This window comes from Hemitrygon akajei, chromosome 3, assembly GCF_048418815.1.
Source record: "Hemitrygon akajei chromosome 3, sHemAka1.3, whole genome shotgun sequence".
In the NCBI taxonomy this organism is placed as follows: domain Eukaryota; kingdom Metazoa; phylum Chordata; class Chondrichthyes; order Myliobatiformes; family Dasyatidae; genus Hemitrygon; species Hemitrygon akajei.
Window position 1 is genome coordinate 54,027,748 of NC_133126.1, and position 26,468 is coordinate 54,054,215.

At 39.7% G+C, this 26,468-nt stretch overlaps 1 protein-coding gene across 1 annotated transcript in view; it reads right to left on the reverse strand.

The window, feature by feature from the left end:
• slc35f4 (solute carrier family 35 member F4) overlaps positions 1–26,050 on the reverse strand; it is a 143,790-nt gene extending 117,740 nt beyond the window's left edge. Inside the window, exon 1 of the mRNA XM_073039920.1 lies at positions 25,808–26,050. Within this exon, the coding sequence (XP_072896021.1) occupies positions 25,808–26,003 (196 nt within the window). The 5' untranslated portion in view covers positions 26,004–26,050. The remainder of the gene's footprint in view (positions 1–25,807) is intronic.
• Between the last annotated feature and the right edge of the window lie 418 nt (positions 26,051–26,468).

A 26,468-nucleotide genomic window follows, 5' to 3' on the forward strand; every position in this document is an offset into this window, starting at 1 on the left:
TAACCCAAATACAACTTCCAGATCTGTGTCATTGGCAGCAGTTCTGTATAAATGCTATAACAAACAGTAACTAGTTTATGCACTAGAAAACATAACTACAGATTAGAACACCTTCTGCCGAGATATACAACTTAATACAGAGCGAATCGGAAGAAAACCAAAACTAACCTACCCGCGAAATATTATAGAAGAATAACGTAAGAGAAAGGGAAAAAAAAGGTAAGAAGGAAGAAGAAAAAAAAGAGGAAGGGGAAAATTATAAATTCAAGACAAGTATTTATCAACCGTTTACCGAGAAGGGAGAAAAAAACATTCAGAGAATGGAAAAAAAAGGGGATGAAGAAAAGAAAAAGATAAAATAAATAAGTATTTAAAACAGAGGAAAAATAAATCAGCAGTTGAACTGTGAACCGACAAACAGGGAGGCCTTCACTAAAGACTTCAAACCTCCAAAACAGGTTAGATTTAGTTGTAGAACTCTGTAGGTAAAGTTATACAGAGGTAAAAATAGATTACACACACACCAAATCCCGGGAGAGATTGTCAACAGCCTTTAGAGTTTCAGTGAATAATGTCTGAGTGATTCAAGTGAATTCCGAGTCCAGAGAAAGTAATTTTACTACGAGGAGTACTTATCCACCATTTTAGGAGGTCCGATCAGATTCCGAAGATGACTGGATAGCCGGAAGACTTGCCACAAACGCTTCAGCTTCCCTCGCTGATTTGAACCACTTGAATTCCCCGGTATTAAACTTGATTCTTAGGTCAGCAAGATTACGAAAGGAAGGTTTGAAACCACAATCAAAAAGCACTTTCATTACGCCTTTATACTCAGCGCGCATCTTTAAGGTCTGGGGTGCAAAATCTTCCACAAAGCGAATGGTTGTATCCTGGAAAGAAAAAGAGCCTCTGCAACGTGCCTCCATAATCAGACTGTGTTTTACCTGGTATTGATGGAAACACAAGATTACTGGTCGTGGACGGGATCCCAGAATTCCGGAAGAGACATGGACTCTGTGTGCCCGTTCCAGCTCGGGCGGGTTTGGAAGCAGATCCTTCCCGAATATCTCACAGAGAAACTCGGCGAAAAACTTCACGGTTGGTCCCTTTTCAGTTGCCTCTGGTAATCCCAGAATTCTGATGTTGCAGCGTCTGCTGCGATTTTCGAGATCCACCATTTTGGAAAGAAGTTTATTAGATTTTTCCTCTAAGCTGGAACAGAGAGTCTCCAAGTATCGAACCCGACTTTCTAAAGCTTCAGAAGTCGAATCGATGCGAGATAAGTGTTCAGCATGTTTGTCCACTTTATCGTTGATCCGATCCAGTTTCTCTTCTAACTGTTTGAAAGCGGTTTTAATTTGCTTTAAGATTTCGTCTCAAGAGATTTTCAAGCGCCTCCATCGTCACGTCCGACGAGGTCGTAGTTTCTTTTCTCCCGGATTTAGAACTCTTGCTAGACATTGTAGGTTAGATATATTCACAGGCAAGTAAGAGATACCGAAATAGTTCCTAACTAAGCTTTATAAAATGGAGACATTTAGTGCAAAGGTAGCGAAAGTAACGGAACAAAAGTTCGGAGCAGCTAAGCGATCGCCATCTTACCGGAAGTCCAGCCTCTGTTTAATTTTAAATTTATTTTGATAAACTCAGGGATCTGTGTTACTTCTATTATTTAAGCGGATGCCCAATTAGCGTTAATCGCAGGGTCCTAATTTGCAGAATATTACTTCTCGCAGTGTCACTCGACTGAGCCACCGATGTTCTTTTGGCATATTATGAATAAACTCTCATCACCATCTTTATATCAGAGACTGTCTTTCCTCTGCACTTGAGTTACGATATCACCAGCACATGTCGTGACATCAGGACCCACACCACCAGGTTCAGAAACAGTTATTTACCATTCAACCATCAGGCTCTTGAACCAAAAGGGACAACTTCACTCAACTTCACGTGCCCCATCACTGAAATGTTCCCACAACCTATGGATTCACTTTCAAGGACTCTTCATCTCACGTTCTCAATGTTTGTTGTTTATTTATTTGTTATTATTATTTCTTTCTTTTGCACATTGGTTGAAGGCCCAAGTTGGAGCTGTCTTTCATTGATTCTATTTTGATTGCTTTTCTTATATGGATTTGTTGATATCCCCACAAGGAAGTGAATCTCAGGGTTGGATATGGTGACATCTATGTACTTTGATAATAAATTTACTCTGAACTTTGAACTTGACAAATGCTAGAGGAACTCAGCGGTTCAGGCAGTCTCTGTGGAGGGAAATAACTAGTCGACATTTTGGGCCGAGACCCTTCATCACGTCCTGATCTTGGCTCAAGATTTCCGGCATCTGCAGAATCTCTTGTGTCTCTAAATACACAATAAGATTGCAATAGGAGAATAAGCTACAGAAGAGTTGTATCTTAATAATAATTCTTCCAAATCTATATCAAATTGGGGAAACATGATTAATTGTGATAACCACTAATGCTCAAATTAACTATCATTCAGGTCGAGTGGTCTTAAATGTTATAGCTGCTGAGAAGCTAACAATGGAGGGGGTGTGTGGTGGGGGCTGGTTAATTCTAAGGACTGAGATCAGCATGTTAACAGTCCTTTGGAAGCAGGCAATAATTACAGTCAGAAACTAATTAATGCTAAGGGAAACCTCTCAAAACATAAGTACCATCTTACCTAACTGCCACTTCATCATCTTACCATATTCTCACAAGGACCTCTGCTAGATTGCAGACACTTCAGTTCAGGGAAAAAAGGGCCAATTCACTTTCCCATTCATTAGCACTGCATATTGATATCCGTATGAGGGGGCCTTCCACTGCTCATATGTAATAAAACAGGAATTGTTAAAGCACTCACAGGAGGTACATGTTGCCCAGCCAGCAATATGTCCCATTACACTTGCCTTTCAGAAAATAGTGGTGAGCTCTCTTCTTGAGCTGTTGTAATCCTTGAAGTGAAGATGCTCTCAATGGGACGGAATTCCATATTGGATTGTTGATATTGCACAGTGCCACCACTTTAATGAAGGAGGGAATCAGTGTTTAATCTGGTGGGTGCACAATCCCTTCCCCATTGAAGGAATGAGGCTCCTAAAGCAGCATTAAAGCTGCACTCATCTAGCATGTGAAGAGCTTTCTCTCACTCTCCTGACTTGTATCCTGTAGAAAGAGGAAAAGAAGTGCCTCTCTTCTTTCAGGATTTGCATCCTCTCCCCTGCTGGTGGACCCGCAGCACTTACTTGGCTGATTTAATTAAGTAAATCAAAGAGAAAAACATTGAATAAAACATGGAATGAGGGATGTACTAGGGAGAAAAAGGAACTCAGAGAACTGAAGGAAGAAAGCCACCACTAACAGGAGAAAATCTGTAGATGCTGGAAATCAAAAGCAAAACCTACAAACTGCTGAAGGAACTCAGCAAACCAGGCAGCATCTATGGCAAAGAGTAAATAGTCGACATTTCGGCAAATCCTGGAGCAGGGACAGTCCTGATGAATGGTCTCGGCCTGAAACATCAACTGTTTGCTCTTCTCCATTGATGCTGCTGGCCTGCTGAGTTCCTTCAGTATTTGGTGTGAAGAATGCCACCTATCAAACTTAAAGCTAAAATTTCAACATAACTGATCTCAGCCCTCATTGAATCAGGAATTCAGACTAAACTTTAAGAAAATCTCGTTGGAGCAAGTTTGGTACATGAGGAAGGGTGACACTAAAATATTCTTCAGATTGCCTTTCCCTGCCCCAGGATTTGGGATAAAAAAATTATTGAAACATTAGCTCTGGTTTTATCCCCACAGATACTGCCTGACATACTGCATCTTTCTAGTACTTTCTGAGTCACAGAAAGCAGGAAACATGGAAGGACGTGTCACAAGATAGACTGGGGACATCTGGACAGCATCCATGAGTGAAAGCTGAGTCATGTTGTTATACCTGGAAGCACTCACACTCATGGGCATTACTCTTTCAAACGTTGGATATAGAATTAATGATGTGACCAAATTGCTCAGCCCACACACCATTTAACATTCCTTCATGGGAAGACAAAGAGATTTTCTAACAAGATCACTTGAACAGTGGATGAATGAGCTTTAATTAGGTACAAGCCCTTTCTGCATTGTTTAAGAACACACAAAACAAGAACAGGAGTAGTTCATATTTCTCTCATGCTTGCTTTACCTTTCAATATCATAGAAACATAGAAAATAGGTGCAGGAGTAGGCCATTTGGCCCTTCGAGCCTGCACTGCCATTCAGTATGATCATGACTCATCATCCAACTCAGAACCCTGTACCTGCTTTCTCTCCATACCCCCTGATCCCTTTATCCACAAGGGCCATATCTAACTTCCTCTTAAATATAGCCAATGAACCGGCCTCAACTGTTTCCTGTGGCAGAGAATTCCACAAATTCACCACTCTCTGTGTGAAGAAGTTTTTCCTCATCTCAGTACTAAAAGGCTTCCCCATTATCCTTAAACTGTGACCCCTCGTTCTGGACTTCCCCAACATCGGAAACAATTTTCCTGCATCTAGCCTGTCCAATCCCTTTAGAATTTTACACGTTTCAATAAGATCCCCCCTCAATCTTCTAAATTCCAGCGAGTATAAGCCTAGTCGATCCAGTCTTTCTTCATATGAAAGTACTGCCATCCCAGGAATCAATCTGGTCAACCTTCTCTGTACTCCCTCTATGGCAAGAATGTCTTTCCTCAGATTAGGGGACCAAAACTGCACACAATATTCTAGGTGCGGTCTCACCAAGGCCTTGTACAACTGCAGTAGAACCTCCCTGTTCCTGTACTCAAATCCTTTTGCTATGAATGCCAACATATCATTTGCTTTTTTCACCGCCTGCTGTACCTGCATGCCCACCTTCAATGACTGGTGTACAATGACACCCAGGTCTCGTTGCATCTCCCCTTTTCCTAAATGGCCATCGTTCAGATAATAATCTGTTTCCCTGTTCTTGCAACCAAAGTGGATAACCTCACATTTATCCACATTAAATTGCATCTGCCATGAATTTGCCCACTCACCTAACCTATCCAAGTCACCCTGCATCCTCTTAGCATCCTCCTCACAGCTAACACCGCCACCCAGCTTCGTGTCATCTGCAAACTTGGAGATGCTGCATTTAATTCCCTCATCTAAATCATTAATATATATTGTAAACAACTGGGGTCCCAGCACTGAGCCTTGTGGTACCCCAATAGTCACTGCCTGCCATTCTGAAAAGGTCCCGTTTACTCCCACTCTTTGCTTCCTGTCTACCAACCAATTCTCTATCCACATCAATACCATGTGCTTCAAGTTTGCACACTTAAGGTCCCTGTGTGGGACCTTGTCAAAAGCCTTTTGAAAATCTAAATATACCACATCCACTGGCTCTCCCCTATCCACTCTACTAGTGACATCTTCAAAAAATTCTATAAGATTCGTCAGACATAATTTTCCCTTCACAAATCCATGCTGACTTTGTCCGATGATTTCACCTCTTTCCAAATGTGCTGTTATCACATCTTTGATAACCGACTCTAGCATTTTCCCCACCACCGATGTCAGACTAACTGGTTTATAATTCCCCGGTTTCTCTCTCCCTCCTTTTTTAAAAACTGGGGTTACATTAGCCACCCTCCAATCCTCAGGAACTAATCCAGAATCTAATGAGTTTTGAAAAATTATCACTAATGCATCCACTATTTCTTGGGCTACTTCCTTAAGCACTCTGGGATGCAGACAATCTGGCCCTGGGGATTTATCTGCCTTTAATCCCTTCAATTTACCTAACACCACTTCCCTACTAACATGTATTTCCCTCAGTTCCTCCATCTCACTAGACCCTCGGTCCCTTACTATTTCCGGAAGATTATCTATGTACTCCTTAATGAAGACAGAACCAAAGTAGTTATTCAATTGGTCTGCCATGTCTTTGTTCCCTATGATCAATTCACCTATTTCTGACTGTAAAGGACCTACATTTGTCTTGACCAATCTTTTTCTTTTCACGTATCTATAAAAGCTTTTACAGTCAGTTTTGATGCTCCCTGCCAGCTTTCTCTCATAATCTTTTTTCCCTTTCCTAAATAAGCCCTTTGTCCTCCTCTGTTGGTCTCTGAATTTCTCCCAGTCCTCAGGTGTGCCACTTTTTTTTTGCTAATTTATATGTTTCTTCTTTGGACTTGATACTATCCCTAATTTCCCTTGTCAGCCACGGGTGCACTACCTTCCCTGGTTTATTCTTTTGCCAAACTGGGATGAACAATTGTTGTAGTTCATCCATGCGATCTTTAAATGCTTGCCATTGCATATCCACTGTCAACCCTTTAAGTATCATTTGCCAGTCTATCTTAGCTAATTCACATCTCATACCTTCAAAGTTACCCTTCTTTAAGTTCAGAACCTTTGTTTCTGAATTAACTATGTCACTCTCCATCTTAATTAAGAATTCCACCATATTATGGTCACTCTTACCCAAGGGGCCTCGCATGACAAGATTGCTAACTAACCCTTCCTCATTGCTCAATACCCAATCTAGAATGGCCTGCTCTCTAGTTGGTTCCTCGACATGTTGGTTCAGAAAACCATCCCGCATACATTCCAAGAAATCCTCTTCCTCAGCACCCTTACCAATTTGGTTCACCCAATCTATATGTAGATTGAAGTCACCCATTATAACTACTGTTCCTTTATTGCACACATTTCTAATTTCCTGTTTAATGCCATCCCCAACCTCACTACTACTCTTAGGTGGCCTGTACACAACTCCCACCAGCGTTTTCATGCCTGGTCCAATACTCTAGTTTTCTATTTTATTCCCATTACACTCAAATTCCCAACACCAAAAAGTACAGCACATTTATACAGTTTAATACAAACAATCATAGAGCAATTCTTTTAAAAACTTTAAACCTATCTTTCTCCTTATAGTTAATGTTGGCAGTAACTCCCAGCCCACAATACCTCCTGAAATATCATTGGGGATATGTTACTGATGTTAATGTAGACAAGACCCAAGAAGGTTTATTGAGATTAAAGCAAGATTCCTAGGATATTGAGGTAATACTTAACACAGATATTTTAAAGTTTTGAACAGCCAATTATCTTTGTGTTTGAAATATACCCTCTATTGTAATACACAGCTCATTCCCAGGCAGATTTTACAAAATATACTATGAAAATTATCTGAAAATATATTTCAGAGGAGTTGATTGAGGGACGTATTAGCTGGAGTACTGTAGATTACATTCCTACACTTCTTCAACATGGTGTTGTAGAACCTTTTGTATTGCTCTGGGGGAAAGCAGACAGGATTTCAGTTAATCATCCCATCTTAAAGAGGGCATCTCCAGATGATGCATTGCTGCTGGGCTAGAATGGTCTGTGTCTAGAGAGAGTATGAGGATAAAAAGCATTGTTACATCTATTCTGCTCAATTGTTCCCAAGATCTGCCAACCACACCCATTACTTGGCTATCCACTAAGGCTACGTTGATCTCCAGGTGAGAACTTCCTCAGGGAAAATGGCTCCAATCATATCCATAGGTCACTGCACTGCCAATTCTTAAATCCCCCAAAAATGATTTGATAACCAATGAAACTATGGCCTTGAGGCTGGACCAGGTATCAAAGAAGACAAACAAGTTGAGTATTTGGGAAGTGTTGAATAAAAATCCAAAAACAATTCTTAAAACCGAAAACACTTAAAAGCTGATAAAACCCTCAAAATAGCTAAATAAGTTTAAATTAATCTAATCAATTAAAAGAAAGTATGTGCTCAGAAATTTACCTTTCTCTCACATGTCCATTCCTCTCCATTGAAATGATCCTGTGTTCGATTTCCCATCTGGGAAACTACAAGAAGTTTGTACTATACTGCTGGATTCTATGAGAAAGTTACACACCAAGTCCCAAGTTTCCTCACAGAGTTACAGCTACATACATAAAAGTCCAAATCTTTTAATGAGATTTTCAGCCAGTATTTATCCTGAGATTTTTTTTTACCTTGGAACCATAAGATAATTCAACAGTATCAATCACTGGTCTACTCAGTTCAGTAATGCATCATACACATCACTTGAATCCAACAATTTTGATATATTGGATTTTATTGTGACATAAATATTCAAGAACCTCAATACACCTTATAGAATTCAGTTCAATTCAATAAATTAGTCACAGATTGAGAAAAAGGCCCCTCTATAAAATTGCTTGCCGATATAAATTAATCATGGCTAGTCTGCTTTTAAGGAGTTTGTAGTTTGAAATATGTATTTGAATGTTTCACTTCAATGTTACTTGAGATTCTGCATTTGATTACTTCCTGCTGGTTCAAAGTTCTGTTTCCCTGCATTGCAAAGCCAGCTTCCCACAAAAATGTTAACATTTATGACTTCACTTGCAACAAACATTGTTGGAATTGCCAATGTTATTCTTACAATAACATATAGTGAAGTCCTAAATTTTTACAGCAGAGTCTATGGTGTGGAATCTAACAATAGTCATGCTCCAACACACTGAAACTAATGCACAGAAACCCCATCTGAAGAGCGAGGTGTGAGTTGGTGAGTTCTCCTCACAGCTCACTCTTCAGATCATTAATGCATCATGAGGCTTGAGAGGAATCTAGAATTATACAAGAGATTGATTGAAAGGGGGAGACATAGTATAAGAGTAAAACTTGCAGGGAACAAAAGAAACAACTGTAGTAGTTTCTGTAAATATGTGAAAAGAAAACACTTAACTGGCCAAAAGGTCAGAAGAAGGAAATTATGTGAAAACAAAGAAATAGTTTTGTCTTCAAAATAGAGCACAAATAACTTCCAAATCAAGGATCTAGTGAGAGGGGAGAACTAATATAAATGAGTAACTGTGAAGAAATAGGGCTCAGGAAATTAATGGAACTGAAGGGCAAGAAATTCTGAGCGCCTGACAATCTAATCACGAGTGCTGAAGAAACTAGTCGGGAAAATAATAGACACATTGTTGGTTATCTTTTAATTCTCGAGTGCATTAAACTCTCAACCAGATCCTACAGACAGAAAGGTGGTAAATGTAATACCGTAGCACTATTTTAAAAAAGGAATGAATGAAAAATAATTTACACATGTCTGAGCCTAACATCATCAGTGGAGAGAATGCTAGCGTCTATTGTGAAAGAAAGGAAAGCATTCATGGGTTTAGGCAAAGTCATTCAGCACGAATTTACAAAAGAGAAATCATGTCTGACAACTCTACTGCCTTTTGAGATTGTAACTGGTAGAAAAAATAAGAGAAACCCAGTGAAGGTAATGTACTTGGACTTTCAGAAGGCTTTAGATAAGGTCTGTAACAAAAGGATTGTGTGTAAAATTAAATCACATGAGAATAAGGGGTAATTACACCGGCATAGGCTGAGGAGTTGGTGACAGGTAATCACTAGTGGAATGCTAAGGGTATCAAGCTCAGCTATTCATAATATATACCAACGAGTTGGATAAGTGAATGTAACATCTCCAAATCTGCAAAGGACGCAAGGCCCAGGGGAGTGATGCAAGCTGTGAGGAGGATCCAAAGTGATTTGGATATGTTGGGTGAGTGGACAACCGCATGGCAGATGCAGTTTAAATGATAAATGTGAGTATCCACTTGGTTCTGAAAACAAAAAGACACATTATTATATGAAATGGTGATAGATTGGGAAAAGGGAGCTGTAACAAGACTTGGTTGTCCTTGAACATCATTTGCTGAAAGCAGATTTTCAAGGGCAGCAGAAAATTAGGAAGGGGAATGGTATGCTGATCTTCACTACAAGAGGATATGAGTACAGCAGTAACAATATCTTGCTGCAGCTTTACAGCCTGTAGTGACAATAGGAGAATTGTTTTTTTTCCAGAGAGTGGTAAACCTGTGGAATTCTCTACCACAGGGAGACCAAGACATCAAACATATTCAAAAAGAATGTAAAAGGGATAAGGGTTGAAAGCAGGAACTGGATGCTGAAGTGGATAATCAACTAACAATAAGTTAAATGGTGGAGTAGGTCCAAAAGACCAAATGGCCTACTCCGACTCCTGTTTTCCATGTTTTTTGTTTCCCTGACATCAGAGAAACTAGAGGCAAGCTTGCCTCATCAGAGAGCAACAGTTATGGTTGCTGCTACTTCAGACACATAACTGAAGGACAACAATGAGTCAACGGGACACTGGCCACAGGCATCAGGTTGTTGGCAGATTTGGTGCAAGGAGGGGATACTAGTGCTTCCTAGCTTCACAGACAAGCGAATAATGCTTTTAAGCCCTAAATATTTGCTGAATTGGTTGAGCAAACCAAGTATCAATTGGAATGCTAAAATTAATTTAATTATTTTACTTCAGGCAGCAAAGCAATCAGCCAATGGTTCCACATCTGAATGCTACCCAGCAACTGCTGCTGGAATAAAGAATATACAGACTACAATACCTTCCATAATCAAACACCCTACAGAATTAGCAAGTGGTACATGTGGTACATGGCCAGTTGGCTGAGGTACCAGGGACCAACCCGCACTCATGGAATAATACCCTACAAAAGAAAAATATCTGTAGACAGAGGAGAAAGAGTATTGTAATGAGAAAGAAGTACATAAAATTTGCAATGTACCCATATATTTTTTATCCTATTTATCTCTGAACCTAAGGGTTGCCCTTGCGTCTGTAATAAAATTATCCAATAATTTCCTTGAAATCAAACTGGTTTATAACAATGATCTGTGCTGATATTTTTTGTCAGTAGCTTGCACAATCCTCAATAAAAGGAACATCTTCAGAAGAACTAAAGAGCTGTCCAACTAATCAGTGGTTAGTATTCGCATTGTCAGCAATAAAAAAATATTTAATACAACTAAACTGCATTGGCAATAAAATACAGAGATTAGATTAATTGTTCTATATTAATTACATTTAGACAGTGGATAAATCACAGTTAAACCTTATGTATCCTATGAACCCAACAGCACAGTTCAATTTAAAACTGGAATGAAATTGAACTGATAAGACTGTGCTGTTGGTTACATTGAAGATCAGTCTTTCAGATATTAATTTGAAATGGATAATGCAAACATTATTAAATACAAAGGCAGATTATTTTTCCCAATTGTAACATGCTATTGTACTCTGATCATTGGCTCATTAAATGTTATATTAATGAGCTTAAATGAATGCCAGAGACTAAAAGAACAGAGCTTATTGTGGAACTAGCATAGTTATTGTTCTGTAACATGCAGATTGTCAAATAAATTTGAAAATTATTTCTGAAACATCTGCATTTATCAGTGAAAGTTATTACTCCGTAAAGTTCTGCTTTGGCTTTTAACTTTGCCCTTGTATTTCAAATTAGCATTAAAGTAACTTATCAAAAGATCAGATTACTAACAAGGGTAAAAAGAGTGAAGAACTCAGTTCTGAAGCAGGATTTTGGTTGTACTCATATGAAGAGAAATAATAAATTACAATTATTTTTATCTGTGTCCTTTCATGTAAAAATATATGCAATATTTAATATTACTTCACAGAGTGAGTGGACTACCTGAAGTGGTATTAGGTAGCTCATTGCCTAAACCCTATATTTCTGACTCTGGGGAGTAGTATCAGTTCCTGGAAAAGCCAAGTTCTTTATATCCTCAGTAATACATTCTCTACTCTCAGAAGCAGCTTCCTGCTCTGCTACTTGGTTTCTGATATTTCTAAACGGGACAAATTAGCAAGCAGTGACACAAAGAGTCAACGCATTTCTAAGTATATATGTCCACGAGTCAGTGTCTACAATTTCCTGTAGAAATATCAAATGGACACAGTCTGAATTTTGCTCAGCAATACATTTGCTTGTACCTCACATGGGTTTTTGCTTGGAAGTATTTGCATTTTAACGTGCACTTCACTCCAAGGTGCTTGCAGAGTCAATTTAACTGAGTCAGGAATTCATTGTGGACGGCCAGATCTGCGGGTTCATTTCAAGCTGGAATACACCACTACCTTATGAATAGTGGCTCCCCCAGAAGAAACTAGGTCATGTGCTGCAATTGGAGTTAGACAGAGGACCCAACATCTGTTTCAGAATGCTCCTTCTAAACATTACCATGTGAAATTGCCACATTCGACTTGTTGTCTCTTCAGACATGAGACAGTCAAATGGTGGCTGTAAAAAAAAGGAAAGTAACATTCATATTAAAAAATACCCCTTGTGTGGAGTTAGCAAGAGAGCATTTTCTGATCCCACGTTAGGTATTAGATTACTAACTATCATCTCTTGTCTCTTAAATCCTTGCCTGTCTCCACATCCCCATCTCCAGCCCATAGCCTCTGGGCAGCCTCCCCCATTTTGACCAGCTTGTGATATCAGCTGGCCTTGAGCAGAAGAACACTGGGGCCTCCAAGGCCAGTGCGTTGACGGTTTATTGTGGTCCTCCCACCTAACACTTCAGATCTGTGCTGTCTGAACGACACGATGAGCATAATCCACTTTCAAGGCCAGTGAATTCAAGGGAATTTCGTTTAGCACATCATTACTTCTGGAGTAATATGTCTTGAAATTTTATTTATTTCTCTGTGGCAGGTACTATGTCTATTTAAAGTTCTGTTTGTAATCAGATTGAAAGGGAAAATTTCAATAAAACATGTCTTTCCTGGCCCTAAGTTTGAATTTATTACTGGCACTGACAGCTGAGATTTTACTAAATTTGCAGGAAATTCTATTCTTGACTGTGTAATTTTGGCTGATTCTTTTGACAGAAAGATCAATTTTAACTGTTAAATTGTTTGTGTAATCATCTCACAGTGAAATGCTAGGTCACATGTGATTATTTCTGTATGAGAATCTCTGAGAAGACAACAGAATCCACTTATACATAATACATTATTACATCTAATGAGTGGAGGTAGGTACTTAAAAATTGATTTTCCAAGCACACAGGAATGAGTGACAGATGTAAAGGAACTATGTCCCAATCTACCAGGTAACAAGTCAATCAGTCTGAAACACCAGCCTGGATGCTTAAGCAATTTCTTTTCATCTTCCATAATAATCTGCTCGACAAATCACACTAAATATCAAATGTGGGGTACAAATGTGAACTTTGAAAGGGTACAGACAGGAGGTAAGAGATCATTTCCCTGTTATATGGCAATGATTGTTCAATGGTAAGATTAAATAACTGAAAATCATGAGACTTGGGCTCATGATATAGGACATTTCAATTTCAAAGATTTTAAGTTGATATAAAATACATCAATAAAATGTCTCAGCTGTGGTAAACTACTGGATTAATGGAATTACCTTGCAGGATCCCTTTAGAGAGGAAATTCTGCCATGTTTACCCAGACTGATCCGTAAATGACTTCAGGCACAAAATAGCATGACTGATTTAAAATGCCAGGAAAGAGTAACCTCTAGGAATTACCCCATCATTTATTCTGCACCTTCAAAACCTTGTGGCATCAGGCTAAATAATGCTAATAAAATCTCCCACTGATCCATGATTACCATCTCCTGCACCCCCTCAGCAAATTAATCATCACTCTTTCATATCAAACCCCACTTGGGAGAAGCTGTAGGGTCAGAAAGGCACAAAATATACTCTGGGTGAGACTTATACACTGTTCATTGCCAAGAACCATGTAGCAGCAGCAATAATTTGAGATGCTAACTTAGCTTCTTCTACAACCAGCAGACTTCGACACAAAGCGCTGTCACAGGAAAGCAGCACCCAGCATCAAGGACCCCCACCACCCAGGGTCATGCTCTCTTCTCGCTGCTGCCATCAGGAAGAAGGTACAGTAGCCTCAGGACTCACAGCACCAGATTCAGGACCCCTCAATTTTCAGGCTCTTAAAGCAAAGTGGATAACTTTACTTAACTTAGTTTGCCCCATCTTTGAAATGTTCCCACAACATATGGGCTCACGTTCAAGGACTCTCCATCTCAATGCTCTCAATATTTATTGCTTATTTATTTATTAATTATTATTATTATTATTTCTTTTGTATTTACACAGTTTGTACATCTTAGAACACCCAGATTGGTGCAGTCTTTCACTGATTCTATTATGGTTATTATTCCATTATGGACTTATTGTGTATGCCCACAAGAAAACAAATCTCAAGGTTGTATATCTACCATAAACGCTGCCTGGGCAGGGCGAAAAGCATTATCAAGGATGCATCTCACCCTAACCATGGACTTTTTACTCTCCTCCCATCCGGTAGGCACTACAGGAGCCTCCGCTCCTGCACCAGCAGGCTCAGGAAGAGCTTCTTCCCTGAGGCTGTGACCCTGCTGAACCTCACATCACAGCACTAAGCAGTATTGCACCCATATTGTACTGTCTCAGTATTTTTATATCTGTGTGCTGTAGCACTTACTTTCTATTTGCATTTATTTTGTAAATAACACTATTCTTTGCATTTCTGGTTAGTTGCTAACTGCATTTCATTGGCTTTGTATCTGTACTCGGCACAATGACAATAAAGTTGAATCTAATCTAATCTAATATGGTGACATATATGTACTTTAAAAATAAACTTACTTTTTACTTTGAACACAACTTCTATCATTGTCCTGCTCCAAACATATAGCTGGATTCCAAACGTGACTGACCTAAATAACCAAGTAGCATTTGGCCACAAGTGGTATTATGGAGCCCTCATAAAAATAATAATTCGGGCTTAAAGTCTCATCTGGATCAAGTCTTAACTTACACAAAGGGACAATGGTTTTAGCTGTCTGATCATTCAGCTCATCATTTGTAACTGAACTTCAATTATTATTTTGAAAGGGAGATTACACTAATTTCCTCATTCCAATATATTATGGTTTAGGGCTCTATTTTGGAAATACTTTGGGGTTTATAAATGAATCATCTAATTTAACTGCTTCTTTATGCCTCACAAAAGCAACTAACAGTAAAAGTGAACTTTAGGACATTCCCTTCATGCCAGACCCCACCATGCATATATATATCTAAGATAGGGTGGGCACAATCATCTTCAGCAATAACTGATTGGCCAGTTCAATATTCATTACACCAAGATAGATAATCATTCATTCAGTCAGTACAAATGGGCATGTCCTTTAAAGCAAAAAGCATCTTGGAAGTTGGAAATGCCATCGTTAGGACAAATGTTACATTATAGAAGTGCTCCTGACAGGTGCAACTATAGTACAATTGGGAATTCATAGTGTGTTGACTGGCTGCATCATGAGGTGGTATGGAAACACCATTGTCCTTGGACAGAAAATCCTACAAAAAGTAGTGGATACGGCCCAGTCCATCACAGGTAAAGTCCTCTCCATCACTGAGGACATCTACATGTCACAGGAAAGCAGCATCCATCATCGGGGACCCACACCACCCAGGTCATGCTCCCTTCCCGTTGCTACCAAGAGAAAGAAGGCACAGGAGCCTCAGGACTCACACCACCAGGTTCAGGAACAGTTATTACTCTTTGACCATAAAGCTCTTAAACCAGAAGGGATAACTTCACTCAGCTTCACATGGTCCATCACTCAACTGTTCCAACAACCTATGGACTCACTTTCAAGGATTCTTCAGCTCATGTTATTGATAATTATTGCTCATTTATATATTTTTGGTATTATTAATATTTATTTTTTATTTCATTTTGTATTTGCAATTTGTTGTCTTTTACACACTGGTTGTCCTGTTGGTGCAGTCTTTCATTGATTCTATTATACTTATTGGATTTATTGAGTATGCTCACAAGAAAATGAATCTCAGGGTTGTATATGGGTAACATATATATACTTTGATAATACATGTATGTTGAATTTGGAACTTTTGAAATTTGAACCCTTAAATTCCAAGCTTTCAAAACCTTATTCAACCTCCTTAGCTGACATTTCTGAATGAGAACTGCCATAGTCAACACATTGTCTGCAAAACCTTAAGTTTGGAGATCACCAGAAGTTGGGGGATGGCACCAAAGCCAATAAAGGATAAGCAATTAATATTAGCCTGGCCAGCAGTGTCCATACTCTGATTTATTTTGCAAATTGAAAGGGTAATCTGAATATTAACACAAAACATACATACATATTCATAAGCAAAGAATAACTTCAGAAATCAGATACTTCATTTTTATTGATACTTTGTTCAGTGATTGTCTTGAAGCATATTCAATTATTTTAGATATATAAGACCATAAGACATAGGAGCAGAATTAGGCTGTCTGCTCCATCCAGTCTATTACACCATTTCATCTTGGCTGATTCATTTTTACTCTCAGCCCTAATCTCCTGCCTTCTCTTTGTACCCCTTCATGCCCTGAACAATCAAGAATCTCTCAACCTCTCCCTTAAATATACATACAGACTTGGCCGCCACAACTAATTCTACAAATTCACCATTCTCTAGCTAAAGAAATTCTTCCTCATCTCTGTTCTAAAGGGACGTCCCTCTATTCTGAGGCTGTGTTCTCAGGTCTTATACTCTACCACCATAGGAAACATCCTCTCCACATCCACTCTATCAAGGCCTTTTCGTCAGTCAATAGGTTTCAATGAGGTCATCCCCAAATACAGTATATGTATTTCATTGATAAATGCCTCTAAAAACTGCCTATCATACTAAAGGTATGGTAAAGGTAAAGGAGATTCTTGCTGTAAACAAACCACAATCATTGCATGGTCATTTGTTTTGATAGCGGCAAATAGTACTTTTTGGGGATGCCCTAGAATCTGTACTGGGTTGGAAAGACTCGTTCAAGCACACAGCTTGGTGTGTACATACAGAAAAAGTAACAGTAGGGTCCCTAGGATTAGCGTGTTACATTGATTGTACGATTTAATGGTTTGGGTTTTTCTACTCTTGGAATTTAGTTGGCGTTAGTCACAGCATCCTTACATATCTGGAAAATTCCTTCTAGTTTCTCAAATCGTTAATTGGTGATTTGGGGGGAAATGGCCCAGAACCTTTAAGAATTAAGATTTAGCTTTGACATGACAATGAAGAAATAAAGAATTGTCCGTGCTTTTAATTTAATTTCACATGATTCATTTCAGAAGTACATCCAAAAGAGCATCCACATCACAGCCAATCCAAAGAAGAAGGTTATCTAGACAATGCGATCAAAGCACAGAAAACTATCTCCCTTGCATGGCCAAACCAAACAGGAAGATCACCTACACCAACCAACCAACCCAGAACACAGGACATCTACCCCACAAGGCTAACTAGGGGAAAAGGCCAAATGTGCCAATCCAGAGACAACAATCTACATTTTTAAACTTAGTCTTTCTGGATAAAATTGAAGTCCAGAACCATTAACGTCTAGGTGTCTACATTGGTTATCCAGTGATGTCACTCACACGAAAGTAAGTGCCAATGGTATTGAGCGCCAGCCTCACTTTGGAAACACAGATGAGTGCCAAACATAGCTTCACTATCACTCTGCTGCAGGAACGTGAACTCACTGAACTGATCCCCCTTTCGTCCATTCCCCACCACAGTCACCTAACACATTTATAACACTTATGCAACTAATCCTTTGAAAAGTTTCCCACTTTATTGGGGAACTCTGGATCTTATGGATCTTCAGCTGCACCAGGTAAAGGCCATTCACCCTTTTTAAAAAAGCTGAAATCCTTACTTCTTATTCCATCTCTCCATTTATTTGTTATTATTTTTCTGCTTAGTACAAATTCTTCAATTGCAAGGCTTTCTCTCATTTAATTAGCCCTCTTACTACACAAAATGGTATTATGTAACAAAATGGATGCCATTTGGAGGGAGGGACCATCACCTTTAAACTCCCTCAGTCTTCAGTGAGTACTCTATAGTACCAGATGCAAAGTTAGCAGCAAATTTCAGATGTCATGTTAATTCTAGATCTGCGTGCTGTATATCTGTCATTCTTTGTGTAACAATATACCAAAACTCTGCCAAAAGGTAAACAACTAGACTTTGTTTCTAACCTCCTTTCCCCCAGAAATACAACAAGTGGGGTAGAAAAATGGAAAGATTGCAATATTGATAACAAATCAGAATCATGGAATCGTTCGTGCACAGTAGTGGCCATTGGCTTACTTAACATACAACTGGTGAAGCCAAAGACAACTGCAATCTGCAGCTCACATCCTTCTGATTTGTGTGCAGTTAGACAGATGTGACACTTGAGGAATTACACAGCTCCAGGAAGAATAAAAGAGGATGTGACAGATTAATATATTGCCTCTGATGTTGAATCCCACAGCATGACTAGTTTTCAAAAAAAGAAAAGTTGGAGGAGCTTCATGCCTGCATGCAGTAAAATCTCAGAAGTTCTGTTTTCGTTGCAGAAACCCATAGAGTGAGTGGAAGCTTCACTGGAAACTGACAGGCGCCCCAGTGAAGAAATGGTCAGGGAATATTGAGTTGTTCCACCTTCACGAATGCACAAACTGCAGGACTGGTGGAAACAAACAACCTTCCAAACCATGTTTTTCCCCTGCAAGACATTCAGGACCTAGAGGACACCAGTTAAAATCAGCTGCCTTTCTTAATGTTCAGCAAATAGCAGAACGTAATGGTTGGAATCAACTTGCCAGATGCATGCCTTCTCTCTGGACAGCAGCAAATACAAGGCCGCTGGTCTCTATCTTCCTCAGACTGCAATCTCAATCAAAAGTGGAAGACTAGGCCAGAGAAGCTGACAAAACAAAACAGCAGTTGTTGCCCCCTTGAACAGCATGGGGAATTTTCACATGTCATCAATGGACCTTTGAGAAAGTCCTATTGTTATGGAAAACAACAGCCTGTGATACTACAGTCAAATAAAAGAAGAGGTGTGGAGGAAATTAATAAATTACTATGAAAAATGTTGTCATTCACTGGCTAAAAGAGAAACACAAATTAAACACAACCTCCACTGAACTTCTATCAAATAGCTATGCCAGGTATTTAGTTTATGAACAAATCAAAAAGTGTATCACAAACCAACTGACAGTTAACTACCCTTCTAAAACCAGTGAAAGAGCAGGCATAAATGTCAAAGAAATCCATGTACAAATTAACAAGAACGAGGGTTTGTTTCTCTATATTTTCCTCCAGAGGTCTGCTGGGAAATTTTAAATAGGAATTTAGTCATGAATAAATTTATGAATGAAAAAATATGTCCTTTAATTACTTGCCCCAAGATCTTCTATCTTTAATCTAAATAACAGTGTGCCAAATAATTTGAAACTGGATGTTAATAGTGAATAATTATTGCTGAAATATTCAACAATTTACTGGGCATTAGCATGTTTCTTTTAATTCTAGCCATGTAATTCGAATTACTTTTTGTTAATCATGAAAAGAATGCTATGGAATAAGATCTTATGTCATATCAAATGTTTCTGGAGGGCATTTTGTCTAGAATTATAAAATTATTCTTTGATTTCTGAGCCCATCACTAATTAAATAACTAGACACATAGAAAGCAAGAAATTCCATTAAAATAAAATGTGCCTCCCAAGCTGCAAGTAGATGACCAAACATTTCCAATATTTAATAACTCAATTCACCTGCAGGGATTGATTACTGCACTTATGTAATACCTGTTGATGGTTTTTATGTCCTTTGTACAGTCCTCAGAATGGCATTACCACTAGCAAGATAAAACTGTCAGAAAGAATTTCCATCTATGTTTCAAAAATGAAAGTATAAGCTGTCCCATCATTTTTGAATTGCCTTTGATTAGCATAAGACACAAGAGAGACTAGATGATGCAGTGCTGGTCATGTAATAAAATCTTCTCCAGTTCTTCACAGGACCCTCTCCTATCAGAATCTGACGATAAGACAAAACAAATATTCATATAGATGAGCAAAACCTCGGTCAAAGAAGAGCTAAAAGGAGCAAAGGGAGGTAGAGAGATAAAGCAATTAAGGGAGGGAATTTCAGTGCTAGGGGCCTGGGAGGCTGCGGTGAAACAAAAAATTTTGGGGGCGAGAGGAAACCAAAAATAGATGCAACTAAGATACCTCAAAGGGTAGTAGGGCTGGAGGATTCCATCTGCCCTTTTTCAGCCCACTTTTCCAGCAAGCTTTAACAGTCTTCCTTGATGTCCACTATGCTCCCCCCACCCCACAATCTTGGTGCCCACATCAAATTTGGAGATCCAGTTTTCTACATTATCACCCAGACTGTTGATATAGATGACAAACAACAACAGATTCAGCACTGATCCCTGCAACACACTGCTAGTTACAGGCTTCCAGTCGGAGAGGCAACCATCTACTCTCACTCTCTGGCTTCTTCTGCAAAGTCAATATCTAATCCAATTTACTATCTCATCTCAAATTCCAAGTGACTGAACCGTCTTGACCAACCTCCCATGTGGGACCTTGTCAAAAGCCTTGTAGACAACATCCACTTCCCTGCCTTCATTATCTTTCCTGGTAACTTTCTAGAAAAGCTCAATGAGATTGGTTAGACCACATGGAAAGTCATATTGATTATCCCTAATCCATCCTTGTCAATCCAAATATTGTATATCCAGTTCATTAGAATACCTTCCAATAACTTCCCCACAGCTGATGTCAGGTTCACCAGACTATAATTTCCTAACTTATTTTTGGAGCCTTTCTTAAATAGTGGAACGACGTTAGCTATCCTCCAATCCTCCAGCACCTCACCTGTGGCTAAAATGTTTTAAAATATCTCTGCTAGAGCCCCTGCAACTTCTGCGCTAGCCTCCTACAGGGTCTGAGGGAACACCTTGTCAGGCCCTGGTGATTTTCCACTCTAATTTGCCTCATGACAGCAAACACCTCCTCCTCTGTAATTTGTATAGGGTTCATGACCTTACTATTGCTTTGCCTCACTTTTATAGACTCTGTGTCCATCTCCTGAGTAAATATGGATGCAAAAAATCCATTTAGATCTCCATCATCTCTTTCAGCTACAAGCATCAATGAACACTTTAGTCTTCCAGAGGACCAGTGTTGTCTTTTGTTCTTAATATACCTGTAAGAAGCCCTTGGGATTCTCCTTCACCTCATCTGCTCGAGCAAACTCCTGTAATGGATAGCAGACAAGCTCCAGACAAGTTAGAGAATGCAAATGGATCAACTGTGACTCAGCTGATCTGAGAGAATGATGACGTGTTTTCATGATGTATCGCGTGAAATGACAAAGATAAATTTCTTCTAGACAACAAAGATAGACACCAGAGGCTCAAAACAGCAGTTATCAGAGCCGGATTACCCGGCAATCAGAAAAGAGACAAATAGTAAACCAAACGTTCTTGTCTCCTTTTCCTCATGAAATGTTACAAGGTTATTGAGCAATGTTTATTCATGTAAGATCCATAGATGGGATGAGCTTCTGAACAATTTCCCTGCAACCATTATGATGATGGTGCTCGCTCAATTATGTTAGGAAGAGATATTGTAGGATATAGATAGATAGTTACTTTATTGCTCCCAAAGGAAATTACAGTGTCACAGTAGCATTACAAGTGCACAGATATACAAATATTAGAAGAGAAGTAGAAATAATAAAAAATAAGTTAACCTCAGTCTAACAGGAGTGGGGTAGGCCTTTCCCTAGCTACAGAGCCTAATGGCTGAGGGTAAGTATGACAGCGTTCTTTGGAGCAGTGCAGTTGTCCTAGTCTATTACTGAAAGTGCTCCTCTGTTCAGCCAAGGTGGCATGCGAGGGTGAGAAACATTGTCCAGAATTGCCAGGATTTTCCATAGGGTCCTTTGTTCTACCACAGCCTCCAGTGTGTTCAGTTTGACTCCTATAACTGAGCCAGCCTTTCTAATCAGTTTATTGAGCCTGTTGGCATCACCCATGTTGATGCCATTTCCCCAGCACACCACACATAATAAGTTGTACTGGCAACAACAGACTGGTAGAACATGTGAAGGAAAGGCCTGCATACTCCAAAGGACCTCAGTCTCCTCAGGAAGTAGAGGCAACTCTAGCCCTGCTTGTACACAGCCTCTGTGTTGGTGCTCCACTCAAGTCTGTCAACCTGGTGCTTGTAGGTCCCCATCATCAATAGTAACAGGGAGCAATGCAGACTTAGTCTTCCTAAAGTCCATCACCATCTCCTTTGTATCACTGATGTTGAGCCACTAAGACCTCCACCAGGGTCCTGTATTCATCATCCCATCTTCCCTTTATACACCCAGCTGTTGCTGAGTCGTCAGAGAATTTCTGCAGATGGCATGACTCAGTGTTGTATGTAAAGTCTGAGGTGTACAGGGTAAACAGGAAGGGAGCCAATACAGTCCCCTGTGGGGCCCCAGTGCTGCTTATAGCCACATCTGACACACAGCTCTGAAGCCACACAAACCGTGGTCTGCCAGTCAGGTAGTCCATTATCCAGGATACAATGGAAGTGCCAGCCTGCATTGAATGGAGCTTTTCCCCAACAATGAGGGTTGTACGGTATTGAAGGCACTCGCGAAATCAAAAAAAAACCATGATCTTCACAATGCTGTCCTGCTTATCCAAATGGGAATAGGCTCTCAGTTGGACTAGGAAGGGTGATATGCATCAAAGGCGAATGGCTCAGAAGACCGTTCTAATAGCAGCTCCTGTCTTTGCAGCCTTCTTCTATGAGAAGGACTGAAGTAATTATGCTAAGAGAACATCATCTCCTTGAAGTTTTTGCTGTGTTGCATACCAATTGGTCAGGACACAGTTCTAGGGTCCCTGTCACAGCTGTGACAATCTTTTTGAATGCCATTCCTGCAATCACAGAGTGAACAAATACAATTGTGCACAGCAATAACTTTGGTGAATGGGCACACAGAGAAATGAGGGAGGAGAAAGAAAAGACAGAAACCAAGTTATCATTGCTTCAGTGACATTCAGGATTTTCCCACTCATTGTGGGAGTACCATCTACGCAACAGTAATGGTAATTAAAATAAAGAACCAGCTCCCCTTTTTAAGGTTAACTCTGCTGGTTTTGTTATACACCAAAGCAACAATTAAAAAAAAGTCATTTAAAAAATTCCACAAGGTTCTGTGATCATAATTTCAGACATATTAATTGAAACTCAGAAGAAAGATTGTTAACTGACATCCATTTCTCCAGGTTGTCAGAAAAACCCAGAGCAGAATATTGGTAGTCTATGTAGAAATTGTACTTCTGGGTATCTGAATTGATTGCAACTCATTCAAGTCATATAAACAGAGGAAGAAGGCATATAAACTGTAAAGTTGTATATCTGAAGTTTTTATTATTTTGAAATAATGATCAAACCAAGACTTAGGATTCCGTACTGATATAAAGATGAATTCTTTATAGTCCTTCAGGAAGGGTAGCAGTTTTTTCAAAAACAAATTTATCTATTTAATAAGTTCAGTTTAGCTCCTCCAGGAATCTATATACAATTGTAAAATAAGAGATAGTCTGACGTAATTTCCCACTGGTCTTTAAACGCTTTACAATAGTGAATGTTTTCTAAGGTTATCAAATCACTTCTACATTTTTAGCCAGGGAAAAATAACAAATTTCCTTAACACTTTATTCCAAGATTTTAAAATAGTGCTTTCAAAGGCAACACGAGTGAATCTGCAGATGCTGGAAATAAATTTTAAATGAAGGGTTTCGGCCCGAAATGTCGTCACTGCCTCCTCCCATAGATGCTGTCTGGCCTGTTGAGTTCTGCCAGCATTTTGTGTTTTTTTTTTAAATAGTGCTGTTTGTTTACCTTTGTATATGCTCAAATTTGGTGTATCACCTGCATACTTAACAGAGAACAATTTTAACAGAATATAGCTATTTTCTAACATAGGCTTCCTCATCGTGTATATTGTTGCGCAACATGTGGCGGAAGAATTAAGGAAAGGACACTTAGATCTCATGGTGCAATCAACATCACAGAGGACAAGTGAATGTTTAATCAAGAATAAAGAAGTATGATTACCTTGGGTCATTTCCTCTTCAAAGGATCTCTGATAAAAGTGTTGATTACTGAGTTCAAGTTTGTTTTTCATTGGTGTACAGAATTATAAAATCAACAGTCATATTTAGAAACAACAGAATGAAATGACATGTGGGAAGAACTTTGTTATATTAATAGGATGGTAAGTTTAATCAATGGAAGATACTGTCATTGATCTCAAGGAAGAATACATTTTTAACAACAAATGGGTTTCGCTATGGACAGTGTTGAAGATCTTCCCGCGTTTGAGACCATTTGTGTCTTATTGTCAATTGACTAAGATTTTGGATGACTTGGAATAATCCTCCTGAAGAAGACAAAAATGAATTTCTGTTCTGTTCTTCCTGAGTTGTGGAGTCTGCTTTGGGATTGCTCTGTTAATGGCATTATTTAATCCTTGACAACGAGAATCTGTGTGATAAAATATGCCTTTTAATCACTATCTAATCGAAAGGACAAAATAACCTTCCCCCCAGTCTCAGGTCTGGAAATGGCTTTTAGCCAAAAAATGGACTGAACATTGCCCCCTAGGAAGTAGGTACTCATCAGAATAATACATCATCTCTCCCTATGTTTTAAACATTTTACAATTTGTAGCCGGAGACTCATAGGCAAATAAAACATGATGTGATGGAAACGTCAAAGCCTACAGAGTACATTGTAGATATTTTTGAAGAGCCCAGTGTAAAAATTCCTATCTAGGCGCCACTAAATGTTGGCAGAGATATACAGCTACCGATCAGATGTCGCATTGATACATGTCGCAGTACAGTCGAGGGCAGCTGGAGAGGACCAGATAGGGTTGTGATGCTAGAGTGGACAATAGACCTGTTGGATCAAATGATCCGTTTCGGTGCCGTAAACTCCATTTCATTTTCCAATTCAGCATTCCCAGCCTTTGCGCTTTGTGGAAGAGTGCCCAATCTTCAGCGGGCACCCTGTTCATTCGGCGCCCGTGCGGGAACGGGGTGTTTATGTTCGACAAACAGAGATCCCCGAAGGGAAAGCACTTCGCCTTCTCACTGTCCTGCCCCCGCCTTCAGGAATAAAACAAAACTGGAGAGGTGGGGAGGTGAACACTCGCTCGCTGTGTGGAGCAGGGTCTGTTTATTTAGCAGCGGATTAGACGCACAGTGAGATCACCATCAGACGAGGCGCTAGTAGTAAAACGACGGTAACTAACTCAAATTCCCTATCACAGTACCATGCGAATGACTGGACCAATTTAATCTACCCTTTTTGTACCGTGAGCCATAAATCTCAAAATTTAATCGCAAATCACAGTCCAAGTTACGTGCTGTTTCGGCAACTGATGGCTTCACAGTCCTGTCAGTCACAATACCTCAATAATGCAATCTTCTTAAATCACATTTCTATTCACTTTGCATCCGTTCAAGGGTCTGTCGTTTAGCAAACATACTCGCGCGCATATACACTGAAACTCGATAATGCAAGCTAATTCTTTGCCGGGGGGAAAAAAAAGATGTTGCTGTTATTTTAAAGTGAAGATAATTTTGTGAAGAAAGAGCTTACCCTAAAACCGAGGGGTGCTCTGTCAGTACGGTGATCCCCTGGGCTACACGGGACAGCCGCCGATGGTCTGCACCGAATCAGCGAACAGACCCGGTTCTGTGCGATGCTCAGATTCACACGCAGTTGCCCCTTCCCACCTTCCCAAATCATAAACATAAGACTCCGGTTTTAATAACTGTGACCGATGTGAAACTGAGTTACCTAACAAATTACTCCTTAAGTTTTCTTGGCAGACTCTTTTTGCTTAAAGCAATTGTATCTGGTAATGCAGAATTAAATGTTTTTAAAAACTTCCAGTGATATAAGCGGTTCAATTACACCGTCAAGCAGGAGTTCGGCAGCTAACACTTCACTTACTTTGATGACTCGAATATCCCGGGTAATAACCATAATATCCCGTGATCCGTAAGATCCTGTCTTCGATGCTGGAAACCCCGTTGGATGCAGCCTTGACGTCCATAAAGGATCGGGAGCACTGCTGGTCTTCGGAGGGCGGAGGAGACAAATACTTCAGCTGATTCAGGTGCAGACTTATGTCCGACAGTCTCCGCATGGTTTTGTGAGTGAGCAGGGAGCTGCTTACCGTCAGTCTCTGCTGTCGAAAAGATCATCCCCTCCTCCCACTCTCCATTACAGCACCGTCACGTCTAGGGGGCAGCCCAGCTTCTACCTTGAAAACCCAACGCAGTGTCCCACTCCACTGGCGGCGGTAGGTTTGATGCTCAGTGCGAGGAAGGGGACACAGTCGTGCTGTTGTCTGTTTGGTGGAACATTAAGAAACGGGTTGCAGTTTGTTGAACACAATCCTTTTATTTTAAATAAAATGTGAGTTGCTTCGAAGATCTGCATCAGATTACTGAGTGCACGGTCTTGCACCAAATCGCCCACTCCATGCACACGCACACACGCTGCTCTATCGGGAAAATCTTCATTCACTGTGGAATCGCCGCGCAGACCTTCGATTCGAATGTTTTTAAAATGCAAAATGATACTGACCTTGGATACCTTGATTGTGACA